Source organism: Aedes aegypti, chromosome 2 (assembly GCF_002204515.2).
Source record: "Aedes aegypti strain LVP_AGWG chromosome 2, AaegL5.0 Primary Assembly, whole genome shotgun sequence".
NCBI lineage: Eukaryota > Metazoa > Arthropoda > Insecta > Diptera > Culicidae > Aedes > Aedes aegypti.
Genome location: NC_035108.1, coordinates 123230645 through 123251949, shown reverse-complemented (window position 1 = coordinate 123251949; position 21305 = coordinate 123230645). Strand labels below are relative to the sequence as shown.

The 21305-nt window shown below is 35.1% G+C and overlaps 1 protein-coding gene across 2 annotated transcripts in view; it reads right to left on the bottom strand.

The window, feature by feature from the left end:
* The window catches only part of LOC5566494 (putative uncharacterized protein DDB_G0282133), a 69863-nt gene that overhangs the window by 21261 nt on the left and 27297 nt on the right, over positions 1-21305 (bottom strand). For both annotated transcript variants that reach the window (XM_021842189.1, XM_021842190.1), the window contains exon 2: positions 20999-21304. In XM_021842189.1, the coding sequence (XP_021697881.1) occupies positions 20999-21141 (143 nt within the window). In that variant the 5' untranslated portion in view covers positions 21142-21304. The remainder of the gene's footprint in view (positions 1-20998; position 21305) is intronic.

The window sequence follows — 21305 nt, the reverse complement described above, 5'->3', positions numbered from 1 at the left end:
TGGAACGGAGTAGAAAGAAATGGAACACGGTGGAACGGAACGCAGAATCAAAACAAAACAGCCAAAGGGGTAACCAGAAGTACGATTTTCTGTTGCTCGTAGGGTGACTAGAAGTTCAAGTTAAAAATGAACTCCGATGGTTTGTACTCCTTAACCAGCACAAATATGAAAATGAGTTGTTTGTGATTAAAAATCCGAAAATCTTGCAACGCTATGTGATCTCGGCTCAACCAGACATTATACCAGAGCAAGTTGCTTAAAATAATATATTTGAAATGTAGTTTACAAGATTTTATTCAAATTTTTTATTAAAAACTGAAAAATGAAAAAAATACGATTTAGGCGTATAAGTCACTTTTGCAGCTCTGAGTGAGAAGGGATATATTTGCAACTAAGTTCTTGCATCATTATTAACAATAAAAGTACAAATTGCGATGTATTTCTTGGAAAATAATGGAATTGGCGTTTGGGACAGTTTTGTGATTATGCGTATATTATACGTCATTTATGCAAATTGTAGCTTTTTTGAATAGAAACAACTTTCCCTTCCATACCAAGGTGCTCAAATGGCTTGATCTTCCAGTTTTGATTTTTATCCCGCATAAATAATAATAAAAATGAAGACCACCTACCATATATTTACCTAAATCGTTCTACTACGGAGGATATTCAAACTAACCTGCAACATGGACTCATTTCCCAAGTGTAATTTTGTGAAAGCTTTTTGTACACCAAAAATGCAATAAAACTACTGTAGTTCGATAAATAACTTCAGTTCAATTATCCAATTTGCACTTTTTTACCGAAATCGCATGGACGAATGCGTATCGAGCGGATCTAATCTAGCGATCGACTGGGCCCCGCCGTATTACGATTCACATTTCTTCCCGCCCCGCTGCATGTGCTTTTTTTGGAAATAATAGTTTGGTATACAGGAGGGGATAGGCAAGATTATTGAGATAGGTAAAATTTTAAAGGTAAATTCAAACGTGTTCAAACGCTTATAACATTTTGATAAATTGATGAAATTCGATGCATGCAGAAGCATTCGCCGGAAAACTTTTTAAAGTTTTAGTAATTTACTTGGCCATGCATATTTGCTACCGTATACCGGATCACTCAAAATAATCCAAACGTCATTGTTACGTGAAAACATACGTGATTTTTTTCCATCACACTTTTCACGAAGCTCTTACGTAAATCATAGGTAGCCCAGAATGAACGCATGAACTTTGGAAGTTCGTCCATTTCACCGTCGCTAAACGTAAGAGCTACTTGGATTTTCCGATAGCCTTTACGAAGCGTTTCAATAGGACCTAGATGTTTTTGCATTAAATTTAACTGTAATAAAGACCAATCTTATTTCTAATAGGCTTTGGAAGAAAACTAATTCCCAATTGGAAAATGTAGACAAACTTAAAAGATTATGATATTTTTATTGTCAATCTCAGCATTTTAAATCCTGTTTCTCCAATTTTGTGAGTTTGGTCTGTCTTCGCGTGCTATAATTGATAGAGATTATAAATCACGTATAAAATATGAATTAATGCAGGGATTCATCGGTATTCAAAGCATATTTACCTTGAAATCAATCTTACACAGTGTTTAATGCAGCAGCAGCTTCTGAAGTTCTTCAAAAATCAAGCGGGCGCCATCTTAGGATTTGAGCTCAACACCGAATGTACGTACACTATGCAGATGTCAAAATGAACTTAGGCACCTACGTGAATTCTACGTAAGTGCGATAGGTAACATCAGTAAACATTACCGAGTCACTATTTGGTGGTTATGAATGGTTTAGTGATCTTTATCTTAGTCAGGAGAAGTGGAGTGTCCAAATCACGTTTTATTTGTCTTTTGTATTTTGGTGCGGTGTGAAGTTGTATAGATGATTACAATTTTAAAAGAAATAAGAACCAATTGAAAATTGATTACCGCCGGACGTATCAAGATTCGTTGGAAATCTTCCGAAATATGATTTGTCATTTTGGTTTTTCCAATCACACCCAACTATGCATAAAACTTCAAGATGATGCTTCTGGGAGCATAGACAGAATAGCGGAATTTGGGGCAAGTGTGCCACCTTAAGCAAATTGTTCTCTAACTTTGCCTAAAGCTTATAAAATCCACTCATTTAGCCTCATGATGTTAGTTTCACATCTTTTCATAACCACTGTATCATTCAAAAAAAAAAATAACTTCAAAAAGTATTAGTTTTGGAGCTTCTCAAATACCATCCAAAATAACCCATTTTTCGACACTATGGGGCAAGTGTGCCACCCGTATGGGGCAAGACGGCCACCGAATGAACATCGCATGTAATTCTACTTGTAATGAAATTTTCTTTATTTCCTAATAATATTACTTACAATGCATACGCTAATCGATAATTTAGAAAAATAATTTAAGTTTACCGTAACAAGGGGATGATTTATAATAAGGTTCAAAACATGCGTAGCTCTCTATTACTCAGTTCGAATGACTTAAATAGTTGTTTTTGTCTCCATTCATAGAATATATGTATTACCCTTATATTGCGGCTAATATGTATAATACTACACTAGATCAGCACTAAATAACGGTGAAATATTGATGTAGATATGTAAAACGGTACTTAATAAGCCGAAAAACAAGTTATTTTTGAATATTTAGAGAAAAAAAATCACTTTGTCAAGTTAATGTCAATAAAATGTCAGTTATTCCCCTACTATACTTCAGAAACCACTACTGGTGCCTCATTATGGCTTATTATTATGATTTTGTTGATGATGTTTACATTTTTATAAATTTAACTCCAACAATTTTCGTTTACCAAATAGGTGGCACACTTGCCCCAATAAGTATAGATTTCAACCAAACTGGATTTCGTATGTAGAACTAAATACTTTTTTCGTTCAAATGCCACAATAACTTACACATTTGAATAGTTTCACGATCTACAATACAAAATCTGTTAATAATTTACCTTTTACCATGCTATTTAGAAACAACAAAATCTTATAAAAATCCACTCCAATTTGGTTGTCTTTGCAAAAGTCGATGTAAATACGTGAAAAATAAAGCAAATTTCATCATATTTTGGTAATTATATTGCGAACTATAAGGGAACATATTGCTAAGCTCAAAGGGAAAATATATATTGTAGTTCTTATAAAAAGCAGGGGTGGCACACTTGCCCCTATGGCACACTTGCCCCAAAGTCCGCTAATTACAAATGGCCATATTTCGGAAGATTTCGAACGAATTTTAATGCGTCCGTGGGCATTCAATTTTCAATTGGATCTAGTTTCTTGGGAAATTGTAAACATCATTACAATTTTACACCGCACAAAAATAATAGCGACAGAAAAAATGACCTCTGAAAATCCGGAAAACTCCGGTGTCCGGTAGCCAATACGCATGGCCAAGCAAATTACTTCAACAAAACCAAATTTGTCGTCGAATGCTTCAGGATGCATTCCATTTCTCAAAAAGCCATAAACATTTGAATTCAAGCAAAATGTTGCATATCTCAATCATTTTGCCTATAGGTTTGTATCAGTACCATTCACTGCAATACTGGGAAAATTGCAGGTTCTCACTGATCAAAGCTTAATACATCACCCTAATTACCAGAATAATATCCTTTCAGGTCTCCCGAATGTTTTGCTCTTTTACACCAAAGTTGTTGAGACTTATTTGGAAAATTTGATTGTATAAGGTACCGCGGGGCAAGTGGGTAAATGGGGTAAGTGAAAACAATGGATATATTTTACTGAATATGTGAATTAACGTTTTAAACTCATGCGTAAACCTTTGAGTCCATTGAGAACGATAGGTAAGAGATCTCTGAGATTTTTCAGCCATTATTGCATAATAGAGCGAAAAATTGTTAACCTGTCAACTGTTACTCCGTAACAAGTTGGCGGCGTACAATCTTATTTTAATATTTTCAGTGGAAAAAAGTTGCGTAAAATAATTTCCTGTACCACTTCTTAGTTGTCCTCTGTGACAGTTTTAAACTGCAATAAAAAAAGTTTTAAAATTAATTCGACGTAGACCTAAAAATAACTAAAGGAGATTGGGCAAATCTGGGCCCGGAATGTACACAAATGAGTCATATGTCATTAGAAAGATCTAAATGAGACTAGAAAAAGTTTGTATGAGGCCAAAAATATTCGTCGTGGGAGAAAAAAGTTATTTAGCATAGTTTTAGATGGATTTTTGATATGTTTCGCTGTTATTATTTGAGAAACAAAAACAAAAATATAATAAAATATATATTTTCTCGACACCTTAATAATCATGAATAGGTCTTAGTTTTAAAGAAGTGAATTGAGGATTTGAATCAGAGATGAAAACATTGCAAGATGATGTTAAACGTCAAAGCATTGAATATCGTAAAAAATACAGATGCATTATAAGTAAAGTTTTCTACCCGATTCTGTTACCCACATTACGTTAATCACTATTTTACAACTGTTTTGTTACCGATGTAGGGGATATTTTTTGTGAGCAATAAGCTAATATTATGACTAAACTATATTTAAAACTCAGCTTTGTTCGCTAAAAAACAACTAAAATACTGTGGTTGGAGTGATGTGGGTGGTCTCTAATAAGAGAACTGACTGTACTTGATTTTACTTAAGTAAATATTACTCAAGATGGGATTTTACAAAAAGTGCAATAAAGTTATCAGCTCAACCTCTACGAACAACATCATCAGCACTAGACAAAGCGTTAAATGTGAATTGAAATGGCCATTTGAACTTATCAGTAACATATAAGTAGATTTAAGATTTAATGTGGTTAAATCAACAGCAATATAGCTCCAGACCATCTTTGACATAATCCCCCTCGCGATATATGTATCATACGTAGTTGTTTAGTATCGCAAGTACTCCTACATTATTCAACCGACGGTCTTAAGTTAGGAGCAATGTCAATCGTTAACGTTTTAGGAGTTAGTGTGCGATCGCCGTGGTGCCTAATGGCACTTTTTTAATGAGTTATTTCTTTCTCTCCAACTTATCTGCTAGTGCTTCACACTTTTTTTCTATCTACAAGCATTACAGATTGAAGAATGTACGAATAGGTTCACACTCGCCCTTTCGTAGATAGTTCATATAACTCCTTGGCTTCACTCCTCTGGTAGCTGTTATGGCTTCCTGATTCTGTCGAGGCAGACAAATGACCATCTATTGCAGGCACATGTTCATGATTTCCACTCATACCATCCTTTACAACTGTCTTGTTAATCTTGAACTGTCGAACGGCTCCTTAACTTTCCTCAAAGTGGTTGCTATAGTCCAACATTCCGACGTAGCTATTTCCTCAACTGCCTAGCACCTCGTGAAAGTGCCCTCAGCATTATTCCAATGTTCCTCGTAGTGTTGCTTTCACCTTTCAATCTCCTCGTCTCCGTCTGACGGAAGGCTCCCATCTTTAACCCCGTATATTTATGCTCACGCCATGAAAGCTTGCGGGTTTTTGATAGAACTCAGTTATGGAACAGCAGCCCCATTTTTCCATACTCCATCTTCTCCGGGCGTTACATTTTTGCAGGCAAAAAAAGAAGTAACTGCTGCTATGATGCTCCACGTTATTCTGCTCCAAAATAATTCTATGTCCTTCGTCGAACCATTCGTTTCGTAGACTCCGTCCAACATCAATGTCCCCGTCTGCGATGTTGATAACAGTTTTTGATGTACAGTATTCAAGAGAGGTTTTAGCATGCGAAACATCTTCCGTTAATGTTTGCTCGAAATGAGGAGCGTTTGCTGTGGCGACATCCGTTTGCTTCAGTCACTGAAGGTTATACCGAGGCGGGCGTCAGTACTGTTCATTGTTAACGACATGGAGTTTTAGGCCAATGTGCTTTATATCACATTTGTTTGAGGCAATGTTTTATCATTAGCAAGTAGTGGTCAAAGTCGATGTTACCACGATACATTCCATCGATTATATCAGAGAAGTGCAATCCATCAATCACCTGATCGATTTTTCGTTTGTTGTGGTGATTCCCAGATACATGCGTTCGGGAGGTTATCTTGAAAGTAGGTGCCACGAATGGCCACATTCTTGGTGGCGGCAAAAGTAATCAATCGTAGGCCTTTTAAATTCGCCAGTTGTAGGGCGTTGATCTTTCGAATCATCATCTGGCGATCAAATCTCCTATAATGATTTTGACGTCGTTGCTTGGTCTAGTTGTTAAAAGCAAGCACTACTAGTTTAAATGATCTTTTTTTCTAAAAAGCATTAGTATGTTATTGATGTTATTGATATCGAAGAAAGAAGTGCGGTAACTGTAGCGCGGTTTTCCACCTGCACGCCAATGCTGTGTAGATCAGCGTGGTTTTTCTACCAGTGTTATGCAGTATACAAAAACGCAACAACTGCACAATGGTCGGAAAAAAATGAAGTTTGGCCAAAACTAGTGTTATTGCCCAAATCGATGAAATATGTAAACCTAATATGTTTTTTGGCGTTTTTATTGTTTCAGAAGGGGTTATTCACATATAACGTAACATTTTTGAAAAAAGTTTTTTTCATTACAAATGTTATCAAACTGGGCTGAAAGCACATTTTTTGTTTGTATTTGACCTAGTTTGATCAAAACGTGTATGAACAGTGATGAAATATATTTTAAATAAACCTTGTAAGAAAAATACCTTCAAAATATATGAAAATATTGAATTATTCAAATAGCTCTAACTTGCAAATCAGCAAATTTCTGCAAAAAATTTAAACGTTTTTTGTAAGATCTAAGGATGCATATTGATGTGCAATATTCGAAATGGCGGCGACATGACGCGACAAGAGTTGTTTTTCATGTTAAAAATCATTAAAATTACTCAAGTGTAATATTGAATAGAATTAAAACTTCAACCAAATATTTTTTTCATCCTCATGCTCGATAAAAGTGTTAAACCATAAGCTTTCAGATAGTGCGTAACTTTGGGAAAATATTGCATTCCTAAATTATAAATTTTGTACTTTATTTTATTGTAACATTTTTCAATTTTTTGACTTCAGCCAGTTTGCCGTCAAAAAAGTCATAGAAATTCAAATTTTAGGTCAATTTCAATTGAGGATCATAATAATATAATACATGAGGTATATTTTAAAATGATAAAAAACATAAAAATCTCAAAAAAAAGTTTCAGGTAGTTTTGGCCGCCCCTTTATATGGAGCCCGACCATTGTGGACTGTAGTGTCAAAACGAATATAATCGGGGAATTCTTCCCTGAGTAATCTTCCGGTTCATACAATTATATTGCTGGAACAGGACAATACGATATGACCTTGGTGTCTAATCAGTATCTTACCTGCAGTGAGCTGTTTGTTGAACGCATATGCCTATACCTTTATTTCCTATCTCCGAATGTCAAAGTATTCATTGCAGCAACTGAAAACATCCAGATAACTGCGTCGAAACACTACACTTTTGGAATGTCTACGATAAACTGTAAACATACATAAGCACCCTTTTGCATGAGCCCATAACAAGTGCGCAAAAAAATATGATATTATAAAAAAAGACCCGAAACAAGTCCTTCCTTACACGATTTCAGCAATCATAACTTTTATCTCCCACGATGAATATTTTTGGCCTCATATAAACTTTTTCTTGACTTGTTTCGATCTTTCGAATGATATATAAGTCATCTTTGTACATTCCGGGACCAAACTCCATACAATTTTGCCCAATCTCCTTTAAACACCTTCAATTTTCTTATCAGGTGGGGCAAGTGAAAAGTTTATCATTAGAGATTGAATTTGTGTTTTCTTTTTAAGTAAACATGGTTCGCAATTATCATAGAAAAACATAACGTGCTGATAATTCAAGAAACACTATACTCAAGCGTTAAAAGCTGTTAGAAATAATGGAAATTCTCTAAAAGATGTTGCCAAACATTACAATATTAATATGTCTGCTTCGGGCAGCCAATTAAAAGGAAGACGTTGACTGAAAACTTGCAATATTAGAGAACACACGGAAATGTATAATGTAAGAACTAACATTGGAAATGTTGCAGTTATAATGTTGTCGAATTATTTCAACTAACATAACTGAACAGAAGAAAATTCAAGTGAAAATAATAACATTTTCTTTGTTTACATGTTACTTATGTTATTGTTCATTGGGTAGCATTAACAAATGTTAAAGCTAATAAAAATCGTGAATACAACTGTTTGTTTTTGAATTTATTGTTGAAAACGGTAAACTTTTCACTTGCCCAACTTTTAGGGCAAATGAAAAGTAAAGAGACATTTTTCAAAAACTTTTTCTGTATTTTTTTCTTCAAATTTTCATAAAAATCAATTTCAACATGCTGCTCATTATTGGTGGGAGTCACGCTAAAAAATATACACGACCTCATTTGTTTCAATTTAAAGTCTCTAGAATTTGAAGAATCTCAACTATGCGAATTCCATTACCCACTTGCCCCACGGTACCTTATAAGAAAACTGTGGTGTCCTAAAACATTTTTATGTAATACACATAACTAAATGTTAACACAATTTTTTCGAGAAGTTGGCTTCAACGTAAGTATCTTACAATTTGTCAAAACTCGTCAGAAGTCCATCTATATAATAATTATTATAAATAACACCCTAGTCCTCTCCGGTTTTCCTGATTATTCCGGAGACTTTCCTGAACTTTTTCCGCGTACGAACACGTTGCATCCCTTGTGAAGGGCAACAGTGAAAAACTTGCATCAATCCGTTGACCCGTTCTCGAGCCATTTCGTGACATACAAACACCACTCCATTTTTATTTATATAGATAGAAGATAGAAGCAGATAGATAGATATCGCATGTTCCATGTGCCTATAGTACCGTTATTTCTAATTTCTGTTCCTATAGTAGCACTAGCATCACGCAGTAGGCAAAACACAAATCATAATCGTATTTTTACAAAACTTTTATAATTTTCCTATGAAGAATCAAAAGCTTGATTGATGTAATAACATTCTTAATTCTTCCTTCATTTCATTTAATAAAAATAAAATGTTTAATAAAAAAGTGCTATTATTTGTACAATATATTTACTATATGTGCAAGGGAACTTAAATTTTAGTCGAATAATTTTTGATTCACTTGATTTCTTATTTTGGAAGGATATAATCGAATATAGCTGGTTTTGGGAAAAGCTACTGAAGGCATAGTTTCATGTTTTCGAGTGGTTTTGATACTGGTTTTGATTCTCTCCAAACTCCTACCAAGTTCTATTTTATTTGGGTTAAAAAAAAAGTTTTTCTTAGTTTCTCTTAGCTACTTTAGGTCCAATGGATGTGCTAATTTTCCCAGGGATGTCACGAGAATTCCATTACGAAAAGATCTTGGACCGAACTGGAAACGAACCCAGACTTTCTCATCATGGCTTTGCGTTGAAGACGTGGACTCTATCACTATGCTCATGAGGGCCTCCTTCTTCAAAATAGCGCGGGACAACATTCTATCATCATGGATGGTCGTCTTTGGATTCTTAGATGGTTTACCTTAAGGTGAAGATGCTTCTTCTTTTTTTCCTGGCGTTACGTCTCAACTGAGACAGTGCCTGCTTTTCAGCTTAGTGTTTCTGTGAACACTTACACAGTAATGAACTAAATGCTTGATTTGCCAATTGATAATTTTTGCATGCATATGGGTATACTCTATGCCCAATAAAAAAAAATCAGCGGTTCATCTTCACCTTAAAAACCAAATTAAAAAAAAATAACTAGAATAAATCATATTTTGAAGTTATATTCAATAGTTACATCAATGACCCCACCTTTTCCTCCGAGGAGTAGCTTGCATATTTTTGTACCCTTACCTTTCTCCATGTTGTTCACGTAATATATGAACGTCCCCTTCGGTTGATGTTTGGAGCAACCCGTTTTTTCAAACAATCAATTCCCTCCTCTTTAGAAATCCGTCTACAACAGCGGTATATTGTGGATGATTTAATGTGATATCTTCTTCTTTCTGGCGTTACGTCCCAACTGGGGCAGAGCCTGCTTCTCAGACGCGAGACTGGTACGAAGATATTCTACGCCCTGGAAAGTCGAGAAAATTTGCAATCCGAGAAGATCTTCGACCGGTGCGATTCAAACCCACGACCCTCAGTTTGGTCTGAATAGTTGCGCGTTTGCCGATACGGCTATCTGGGCCCTACGATCTGGGCCAGTTGAGATATCTGCTAAAATTCTAGCAAGAAAACTACTAAGAATGTCAAATGAAAAACAGCCAGGCATATTTCATAGAATTCACTTAAAATTTGATAGATTAATTTAACACTTTGCAGGCAATTCGTCAAATATATCACCGCATCACCAAAATTGACGCTAGGATTCCTCCAATTGGGTCCTAAAATGTTTAATGAAATCTTGTTTTTATTTAATAACACGAAAAAGCATGTTACTGTAACTACTTTAGCAATTTTTCCCGCTCAAATAATGGCTATATCATGTTTCAACTTTAATTTAAAAATTTGGTCCATAAATGAACCTTGACACTTTTGATCATGTTCGACGTTTGCTTAGTCGACAAAAACACCACAGGGGTTTTAGTTCGACCACTGGGGTTGTTCCTAACTGACATTTCGTAAGGGACACGGAAAACAAAATACACCCAAAATTTGAGTTTAAGCCAAAGGATGTGACAAAATCTAAAAAAATGTTTTTTGGGCTTAAACCAACGGAAAACATTAGAAAATTGACACATGTGTTTTTGGCCTAAATTTAAGCGTTTGGCACTAAAATTGGGACAGGGCTTTAGGACCCTATTATGATTTGACGTAGAACCTGTCATGAATCTTATTAGAAAGTTCAACAAGAACCTTCAGTTAAATTTTTATTAAGATTTCATAAGAATTCGCTAAGGATCGCATCAGAAATTGAAAGAGGTTCTTACGAGAAATCCTTTATTTTTACTTAACATTCGCATCAATGCAATCTATCAATTCTTCGTACCCTTGCGAGTAACTGACACTGAGAAAGACTACAAGCATTGATGTCACATACATATATTTGAGGCTCAAGAATTCATCATTCAGTCATCAGTAATTAAACAAAATTTAAAATCAGTTTTTGTCCAGATTTAAGAAAATATTCATGAAAATTATTAAGGAATTAAGGAAATATTCATGAACATTATTTTATAATGTTCACAATCTGGAAGTACAGTACAATAATAGATTTTCATGAACCGTGCTTCGATTGTGTACGACGAGTATCAAAGGTAAGATGCTCGTGACATCGATGTCATATCTCCAATATCACCTTCATAATTTGGATGAAAGGACACTTCAATGTAGCTTGAAGTTTTCGAGTAGTCTATGACTTAAAGAGCCCAACATGTGAACAGCAACAAGCCAACGTGTATACAGCTATACACAATGTACAATACTCTTACGAAGACTTTCGTTTCATAGAATCAAAGACAAGAGTAAACTACATATTTTAAGTGAATTAACCTCAATTACCTGAAAACCCTAGCTTGACAACTGTTCTGATAAAGATGTCAAACAATTTTGATACTCACAACTGTTTTTTTTTTTTTTTTTTTAATTTCTTTATTAGTATCATTCCAAACATTACATTCATTTCTTATATCTAGGTGTTCTGTGTTATAAGACAACACTATCATCCTAATTTGGTAAAACAAATTTAAGATTTTATTAACATTTTGTTAACAACATATATCATTTCATTTGCCGTAGCAGTTCAGATTTTTTACAGGTGAGTTGATTTCACCTGCTTATAAGAGAAAAAAAAACGCTTTAAATATACTTAACCTAACTTAACCTAAACATATAACTCATTAATCGTGTCAATAGAAGATTGCAACGATTTTTGCCTGAAATTATTAATGATTGTATTTGAAATTTGTTCCAATGTTTCAACATTGGATATTCTATGTAACTCATTGGTACTATACCAGAGAGGAAGCCTCAGAATCATTTTCAAAATTTTATTTTGAATTCTCTGCAGAGCTTTCTTCCTGGTATTACAACAGCTAGTCCATATTGGTACAGCATACAACATGGCTGGCCTGAAAATTTGTTTGAATATCAAAAGCTTGTTCTTAAGACAAAGTTTTGATTTTCTATTAATAAGGGGATAGAGACATTTTACATATTTATTACATTTGGCTTGAATGCCCTCAATGTGATTTTTGAAAGTTAAATTCTTATCAAGCATGAGCCCTAGATACTTAACTTCATCTGACCAATTTATTGGAACCCCTCTCATCGTGACAACATGTCTACTTGAAGGTTTCAAATAAAGAGCTTTTGGTTTATGTGGGAATATTATTAGTTGAGTTTTGGAAGCATTAGGAGAAATCTTCCATTTTTGCAAGTATGAAGAAAAAATATCCAAACTTTTTTGCAATCGACTACAGATGACACGCAGGCTTCGACCTTTGGCGGAGAGGCCTGTGTCATCCGCAAACAAAGATTTTTGACATCCCTGAGGTAGCTCAGGTAAATCAGATGTGAAAATATTGTATAATATTGGTCCCAAAATGCTGCCTTGAGGAACACCAGCTCTTACAGGAAGTCTTTCAGATCTGGAGTTCTGATAATTAACCTGAAGTGTACGATTTGACAGATAACTTTGAATTATTCTAACAATGTATGTTGGAAAATTAAAGTTTTTTAATTTTACGATCAAACCTTCATGCCAAACACTGTCGAATGCTTTTTCTATGTCTAGAAGAGCAAGACCAGTAGAGTAGCCTTCAGATTTGTTGGAACGGATCAAATTTGTTACACGTAAAAGTTGATGAGTGGTCGAATGTCCATGGCGGAATCCGAACTGTTCATTGGCAAAAATTGAATTTTCGTTGATGTGGGCCATCATTCTGTTCAAAATAACCTTTTCAAAAAGTTTACTGATGGAGGAAAGCAAACTGATTGGACGATAGCTAGAAGCTTCTGCAGGATTTTTGTCTGGTTTTAAAATTGGAACAACCTTAGCATTTTTCCATTTGTCAGGAAAATATGCTAATTGAAAACATTTGTTAAATAAATCAAAAAAAAAATGATAAGCTACTTTCTGGAAGTTTTTTGATGAGGATGTAGAAAATTCCATCATCGCCAGGAGCTTTCATATTTTTGAATTTTTTAATGATAGTTCTCACTTCTTCCAAATCAGTCTCCCAGGCATTTTCGAAAACGTTCTTTTGGTAAGTCGAACTCCTGAGTAACTTTATTTTCAATTGGACTAGTAAGTCCTAAATTAAAATTGTGCGCACTTTCAAACTGCATAGCAAGTTTTTGAGCTTTTTCGCAATTAGTTAGTAATAATTTGTTTTCCTCTTTCAATGCCGGTATTGGCTTCTGAGGTTTTTTCAAGATTTTAGATAATTTCCAAAAGGGCTTAGAGCCAGGGTCCAATTGAGAAATTTTATTTTCAAAATTTTTGTTTCTTAATTGAGCAAAACGCTTTTTGATTTCTTTCTGCAAATCCTGCCATATAATTTTCATAGCAGGATCGCGAGTACGTTGAAATTGCCTTCTCCTCACGTTTTTAAGACGGATCAAGAGTTTAAGATCATCGTCTATAACACGGATTCAAATTTTACTTCACATTTTGGAATTGCAATGCTCCGGGCTTCAACAATGGAATTTGTTAAAGTTTCGAGAGCATTGTCAATATCAAGTTTAGTTTCTAAAGAAATGTTAACATCAAGATTAGAGTCAACATACGTTTTATATATATTCCAGTCGGCTCGTAAATAATTGAAAGTGGAGCTGATAGGATTTAGAATCGCTTCTTGGGATATTTGAAATGTAACAGGGACATGATCAGAATCAAAATCAGCATGAGTAACTAATTGGCTACAAAGATGACTAGAGTCGGTTAAGACCAAGTCAATCGTAGATGGATTTCTAGAAGAGGAAAAACATGTAGGGCTATCAGGGTATTGAATTGAGAAATATCCTGAAGAGCACTCATCAAATAAAATTCTGCCGTTGGAATTACTTTGAGAATTATTCCATGACCGATGTTTGGCATTAAAGTCACCAATGACAAAAAATTTTGACTTATTGCGAGTCAATTTTCGCAAGTCAGTTTGGAGCAAATTAACTTGCTGCCCAGAGCATTGAAAAGGCAAATAGGCAGCTATGAAAGTATATTTACCAAACTGTGTTTCAACAGAAACACCTAAAGTTTCAAAAACTTTAGTTTCAAATGATGAAAACAGTTGATGTTTTATACGCCTATGAATGATGATTGCAACTCCCCCACATGCCCCATCAAGTCGATCATTACGATAAACAAAAAAGTTAGGATCTCTTTTGAGTTTAGATCCAGGTTTTAAATACGTTTCGGTTATAACTGCTATATGCACGTTATTAACCGTAAGAAAATTAAACAGCTCGTCCTCTTTACCATTCAGAGAACGAGCATTCCAATTTAAAATATTTAAATTATTATTTGGATCCATTAGAAAAACGTAATCCAATAACAATTTGATTTGTAAATTTTACACCTACTTGGACTGCTTCAGTCATAGTGGTGGCTTTGAACATTGCATCAATCATTAGATTCAATTGTTCAGTTAGAAAATGATACTCACAACTGTAATGCATAACATCTTGAAGATTCTACCAAGAAAAATAGACAAAGGGGTCTATTTTGTAAATCGAACGGATTCACATACACGATATATATCTTGTGGCATGTACGATAATACTCTATGCCCACGGAAGTCAAGGAAATTGCTATTACGAAAAAATCCTGGACCGAACGGGAATCGAATTTAGACATCTTCAGTATGGCAAACTCTAACCACTCGACTAAGGAAGGCCCCTAAGGAAGCTATATGCGTTTTCCGAAAAATCTTGCATGATTTCTTGGTTCAGTGCACACTAAGGTTTTTTTTACGTCGACCGATGTAAGTATCGCGTAAAAACTACGATATTAAAAAAAACGATGTAAACAACGCGTTATTTTAAAAAAAACGTAATAAAAAAGTCTTCATGGTTTTTGTATGAAAACAATTTTCAACACAGTTTTTTTATGTCGCTTTTTGAAACCATGTGATTTTTTTTAAATAACGCAGTTGTTTTGCGAAGTAATGCGTTCCAGATATGTGCTATCAAAATTCGTGCTTCGGCGTCGTTAAACAAAATATTAAATAAATATTTACATCGTTTGAATGTGTTTTTTTTTTCTAAACTATATGCCAAGTATGCAGTGTTATTTCTTTTCTACCTGTTTACTGAACATTCAAGGCCATTTTCAAAATATTCGAATGGAAACAGTTTTAATTTTCGTTACGTCAGTTACTACGAGAACTGTTTAGCCCACTGAAATAAGAAGCAAAAAAAAAACAATAATTTGTGATTTTCCACAGGTCATTTTTTTACCACTTCGGTTCGATTTGGATTATTCTCTCTGCATACTATTTTTTTACAGTGTCAGTATTCTCTACAGTAACTTACCTGATTGTAGAATTTCAGAAGCAATCCATTTGGCAGGATTTCCTGACGCATAACCATAGAAGATATAATATTCAAGATAAGGAAAGCATTCTTCCGGATGACACACGCATTATTAAGCATATTATTTCTAACATCGATAAAATGAATAGATAGTTAGAAATGCTCAACAGATACATCTAAAACAACGGTCAATTATACCACACATGCTAAATGTCAACCCGCATGACGGGTTGAACGTCTTCCGCCGACTTTGTTGCGTACTGCTTTCGGTACCAAACAAAACTGTCTATACCTCAGAGAGTTCTAAATTTGCTCTCAATAAGAGCAGAGACTGTTATCTATTTGTTTACTACACTGATAGCAGGATTTCAATGTAGTTTCATACACACAGCGAACAGGGCTAACATTTTGCTTTATGAAAGTTGGAACGATTATTGCAATACAAATGCTTTATGCATCGTTTTAGCATCATTCTTCAATAAGGTGTCGATAGGCGCGTGGTGTGCACACGGGTCTATCGATCGCAAGGATTGATTCCAGGTTGCCGCGAAAACATTTTTTGTTTTCAAATTCTGGTTTCATAGAACAAATTTATGAATCAATCCGATTTCTTGTGGCAAATTTTCATAAAAGGGGTTTCTATGGATTTGATAATATATTCTCTTCAGTGTAGGAACATTCTTCTGTCCTCACTTTTAAAACAGTTAAAACAACCGGAACAACAGAAAGCGACATCACAACATTGGAACTAATTTTCTTAATATGATCTCAAGTTTTACTCGTGTATCCAGTACACAAATGGACCACATTTTCAAATCGTATTGGTGTCTTCCGCGCTTTTTATATTCCTAATTATCCAAAGAATGATCGCACAAATGATAACGCAACGGCAACGGAAAGCAGAAACGATTCGTGAGCATGAATCACACCATCTCGACTTAGTTGTCAACGAATGAAAATGAACCAACACTGATTCGATTTTCGTTGTCGTTCCGCTATCATTGCGTTTGGGCCTTGTATGCGATGATAGGCGTTTTTCAAGATCGAACTCGCGAGAATTTTTTGGGCATCAATAATTTAATTTTCACTCAGTCATTTTATTTTCGCAAAAACGTTTGATTTAAAATAAAGTCATGTTATTCCAACATCGTCAATCCCCTTCGTTCCCACAGCTTTGTTTGACAATTTAACTGTCAAAATAACACTTCTTAACAAAAGAAAAAAAAAGTTGCAAGTAAACTTAGCTTATTTCAAAACCACTATTAAAAATGTGTATTGAAAGTCTGTAGTTAGTTGAATGTTTGCTTATTTTGATGTTCGGTAAGAAAAACGAGCGCATAAATTTATTTATATCTGTATTGAGCTTATGTCAAACGTTTAACTAGATTTTGTTGTTGTTGAGACATAAAAATGTGATAATGTTAACTAATTTTTTTTTATCGACATATGAATTTGGATTTAATCTGTCTAGTTTTCTGAGTTAAAGCCAAAATAACATTCGTGATTTGTAGCCTAGTATTTTTTCTAGACTCCTTAAACGATTTCTTTCAAAAGTGTCGGCGGTCATTTTTCTCTGTGTCTAATACTTTTGAAGATGTAAATTGAAAAATGTAAGCAGGGGATGGATCTAGTGTAGGAGTTGGAATACACGCCTCTCACGCCGGGAACCTGGGATCGAATCCCATCCCCTCACTTATGATGTAAGCGTATAGTGACGAATACCTTTGCAATGTAGGTAAAGCCGTTGGTCGCAAGATGAACTAGCCCAGGGCTAAACATATTTACTACAGATAAGAATGTAAGCGAAATCACGTTTTTTTTTTTCAAATTTGCAATCACGGGAAATCGTCCTATGGGTGGTCCGATTGGTATACAAATTTGGCTCTTTGCATGTTTCAAGTTAATGAACATTTCTCGAATAACTTATGACCTCGCTCTAAAAGCCATTGGTAACCGAGAGTGTATCTCGTTGTTTTAAGCAAATCAATGGACCAAAAGAAAAAAACATCATCACTAGGAGATAGAGCAGTATCTTCTCTTCATCGTAGCATTGTTAAATAACTCGTAAATCCATTCGCTTTCTCAGCAACAACAAGCTACACTCTCGGTTATCAATGGCTTTTAGGTCAAGATCATAAATTAGGCGAGATTTGACCAAAATTTTGTTTAAATCGGCGATGGTCGATTACGCGTGCTTTGAACATCCTAGAATGACCCTACAAATATGAGGAAATTATTTTGTCCGGAATAATTGCGTCTAATATATTTTGTTCACCGTTTTGTTGAATAATAGACTCTGACCAGAAAGCCAACAGAAATTTCTTACCCAACGAGATTTTTGAACTGCCGGGAACTAGAGACCAAATAAATATAACTTGTAGATAAATGTACAAAACTATTGGAAAATTGTTTCAGTTTGCCATCAATTATTGTGATTAGTGGTTTGAGAGCAGCGTTGTAAAATACTTTTGAAAGCAAATTTTACTTCATTCACTTGCTTTAAAGTTTACACCAAAAACGTTGATAACAAGTCTTAATATGAATCAATCATGTATTGATGAATAGCGTTTTGAATTCCCGAAATGTATATGTAAAGCAGCTTAATTCTTGTTGGCTTGTTTGATTGAAACATTAATCAAAGCTATAAATAATAACTGTAGACACATAAAAAAAAAAACATATTACGTCTTCCTTTTTTCCCTTTTTATGTGAACTTAGGTAGCGTGTCAGAACAACATTTCAGCCAAAATATTTCGGAATCAGAAGATGGCCGTCATAATGGTACTGCTACTCTCAATTTCAAAGGCAATTATATCAGGAAATAGTAAGCCAATAAATCGGATTTTGTTATTTTGGTCTTGATCTGAATAGCTGCGCGTTTCAATTTACATACTTCCATCATAATCAATCACATTTTGAAATCCTATACTAACAATATGTCATCAATTTTTGAGGATCATATTCTTGATAATTATACTTGGGTTCTAAACGTTCGATTCGTAAAGTAGCCACTTTTACTATGATTCTATAACTCGATAATGAGAAACATACTAACGAGTTATGGAGAGTTGGCTGTACATTGTTTCATTGAGGATCACCTTCAAAAAATGGATCTGAATTACCGTGCCAGTACCATATTATAGACAGCGCCATATTCTGAACGGTCCGTTCCGGGTCTAACCCGTTTGGCATAATGCCATTTGGCATAATGCCGTTAGGCATACAGTCGTTTGGCATAAAGTCATTTGGCATAATAGTCGTTTGGCATAACAGTTGTTTGGCATAATAGTCGTTTGGCATAATGGTCGTTTGGCATAATTTGACAAAGGAAGATACTGCTACAGTAATATGCGGGATCATATCTTATGGTCAGAACATACCATGTTCCTTTTTTTCCAAATGACATGGAATAACTTAGGCGCTGGATACATTTTTGTTAAAAATGCGCTATAATATCCCGGACACAATGGTCATGTATGATGCAATTCCAAATGAGTTTTATTGGATATTGGTTTCCTTGAAAAATGAAGATCAGAAGTATGTTCTATCAATAATTGACAACGGAATGAACGATCGTGAGCAGTATATCCACACCCCTTTGCTCAATGGAAGAAATTTGATCAAATTCAATGTTTTTCACAATTATGCCAAACGGCTATTATGCCAAATGGCGATTATGCCAAACGACCGTTATGCCAAATGGCATTATGCCAAACAGCTATTATGCCAAACGACTGTATGCCAAACGGCATTATGCCATACGGCATTATGCCAAACGGGGTAGACCCGTCCGTTCCTTATGTTGCACATTCATTGTTTTTACATCCAAAATAGTAAACTGACAGTTCGAAACATGATTCATTGTAACATTTCAAAACTAAAATATATGGTTAAGTTGTTTTTTTCAACAAATATTATACGTAAAGTTCGTTTGTTGTCCATAATAAGGAACGATGTGTGTTCATAATTAGGACCATTGATGTATATGGCGTCCATAATTAGGAACATGCATGCGTCAAACTAACATATGATTTTTTAAATAATTGTTAATTGATGGACCTTTTATATTAATCTATACGTTTATTTAGATATTAGACAAATGCAACGACAAGACAAACCAATATCCCAGCTGTTGAAATCCTTTATAATTTAAGTTATTCAAATTGGATTTCCTTAATCGTTCAGAATATGGTGCTTGCCCGGTACTGTAAAATAATTCAAAAGCTCGATCTATTATCGCATATTGGATCCGATATCGATAACAAAAAGCCGACATAGATTTGGCTCCAATGTTTTCAGCAAACGATATCGATAGTAACGATAACAAATGCGATTATAAAATATTTTTTCTGAGAGATCAATATCTAATTAAAAACGATAAATCTTAAAAATTGTCATTAATTTGATACCGGCTGCTACCAGTTTTAATATAATCATTAAAATCATAGATGCAAAACTATTTTCTAAAACATGTAAGACGGCTTTGCGATGTATTTCCTAAATTCCACCACGAAATGATTCAATACACTGACTTACCTGTTTCTGTGACAAACAGCAATCGAGAAAATCTCTCTTCCCAACATGGAAGCTTGTACATCACACGTATACATGTATGCTAAGATAAATGATGGCCGACGATAAAAACTCCAGAGGAATAATTTCTTTTTAACTAAGCTTGATCGTCAATTGAACTCCAATGCTGATTTATTCTAAACTTTTTATTGTGATCTACAGTAAATCCAGTACATAATGGTTTTCTCTAATGAATTTTAATTGGTATCATTGCGTTCAATGCCCTAGACGCGAACCCAGTGGCATAGAAGTGTTAATTGAACTTGATCGTGAATGAAAGTGAAACCGCGCGCGAATAGATGCCCAGCTAAACGTGCTATTAAGTCATCTGTGTGGACCTAAAGCGCACAGCTCAACTTGCAATACGCATCCAGAAACCGGTACTGGACACACGGTCGCTATCAATCGTAACGACAAGGTGCAAAACATGCAATGCAGCATCCATATCAGACAGTGCAACCGACAGATTTGGTTGCGCGTACACGATGACTATCAAGATTTTCCAGCTAGCGAATTGTAGACATTTGGCTTCTTGAAATTGCTTCCTTGATTGGTAGTACATTCAGGCGAAGCTGGATAGGCTTGTGCATCATCGGTAATTGATGATGTTGAGTAACCGGAAAAGTTGCGACATACATTGTCGTGCAAAAACATTCAGCACCGCTCAGACTATACGCCAATAAGGTCGAGCTGTTTGGTGGATACACGTTAAGGTGGGATATCTATCACATTCACCTAGTTATACAATGCAGGATAAGTAGTGAGAATAAAACTGGGTACGTTATTTTTCGAAAGAAAGTTGCTTATACTGGTCGGAAGCATTACGCAATAAACAGCCGGAGTGGATCTATGCCATGTAACCCCTTCGTGACCCAATACCGTACGAAAGAGACTTGAGAGAGCTGCAGTTGCAATGTTTCTGGTACTAATTGATAGCGTTGGAAAATGCTCTTCTTGTTGCGACAAGATTACGACTGGAGTAAACTAACGATATACAAACCTGAAAGCAATAAACGCATCGCCCATTTCGCCTCCAACGATGTGAACTCCGCCGTCCGGAATGGACAGACCTTTGAAAAAGTTACGAACATCCAGTGCATTTGCCGACCAGGGCAAATTTTGCAATCGAATTATGACACTCATTCTGACGAATCAAAATATCCTTGCTTCCTTATACTGCTATATATTTCAAAACAAAATGGAAGGGCCACTTATCCCCCCAGTTTGGATGATTTCGGACCGTTCTCAAACTTTGCAGTCAAAACGATGGCCCACGCGACCTTATGCAGTCCTCAACGGTGAGACCC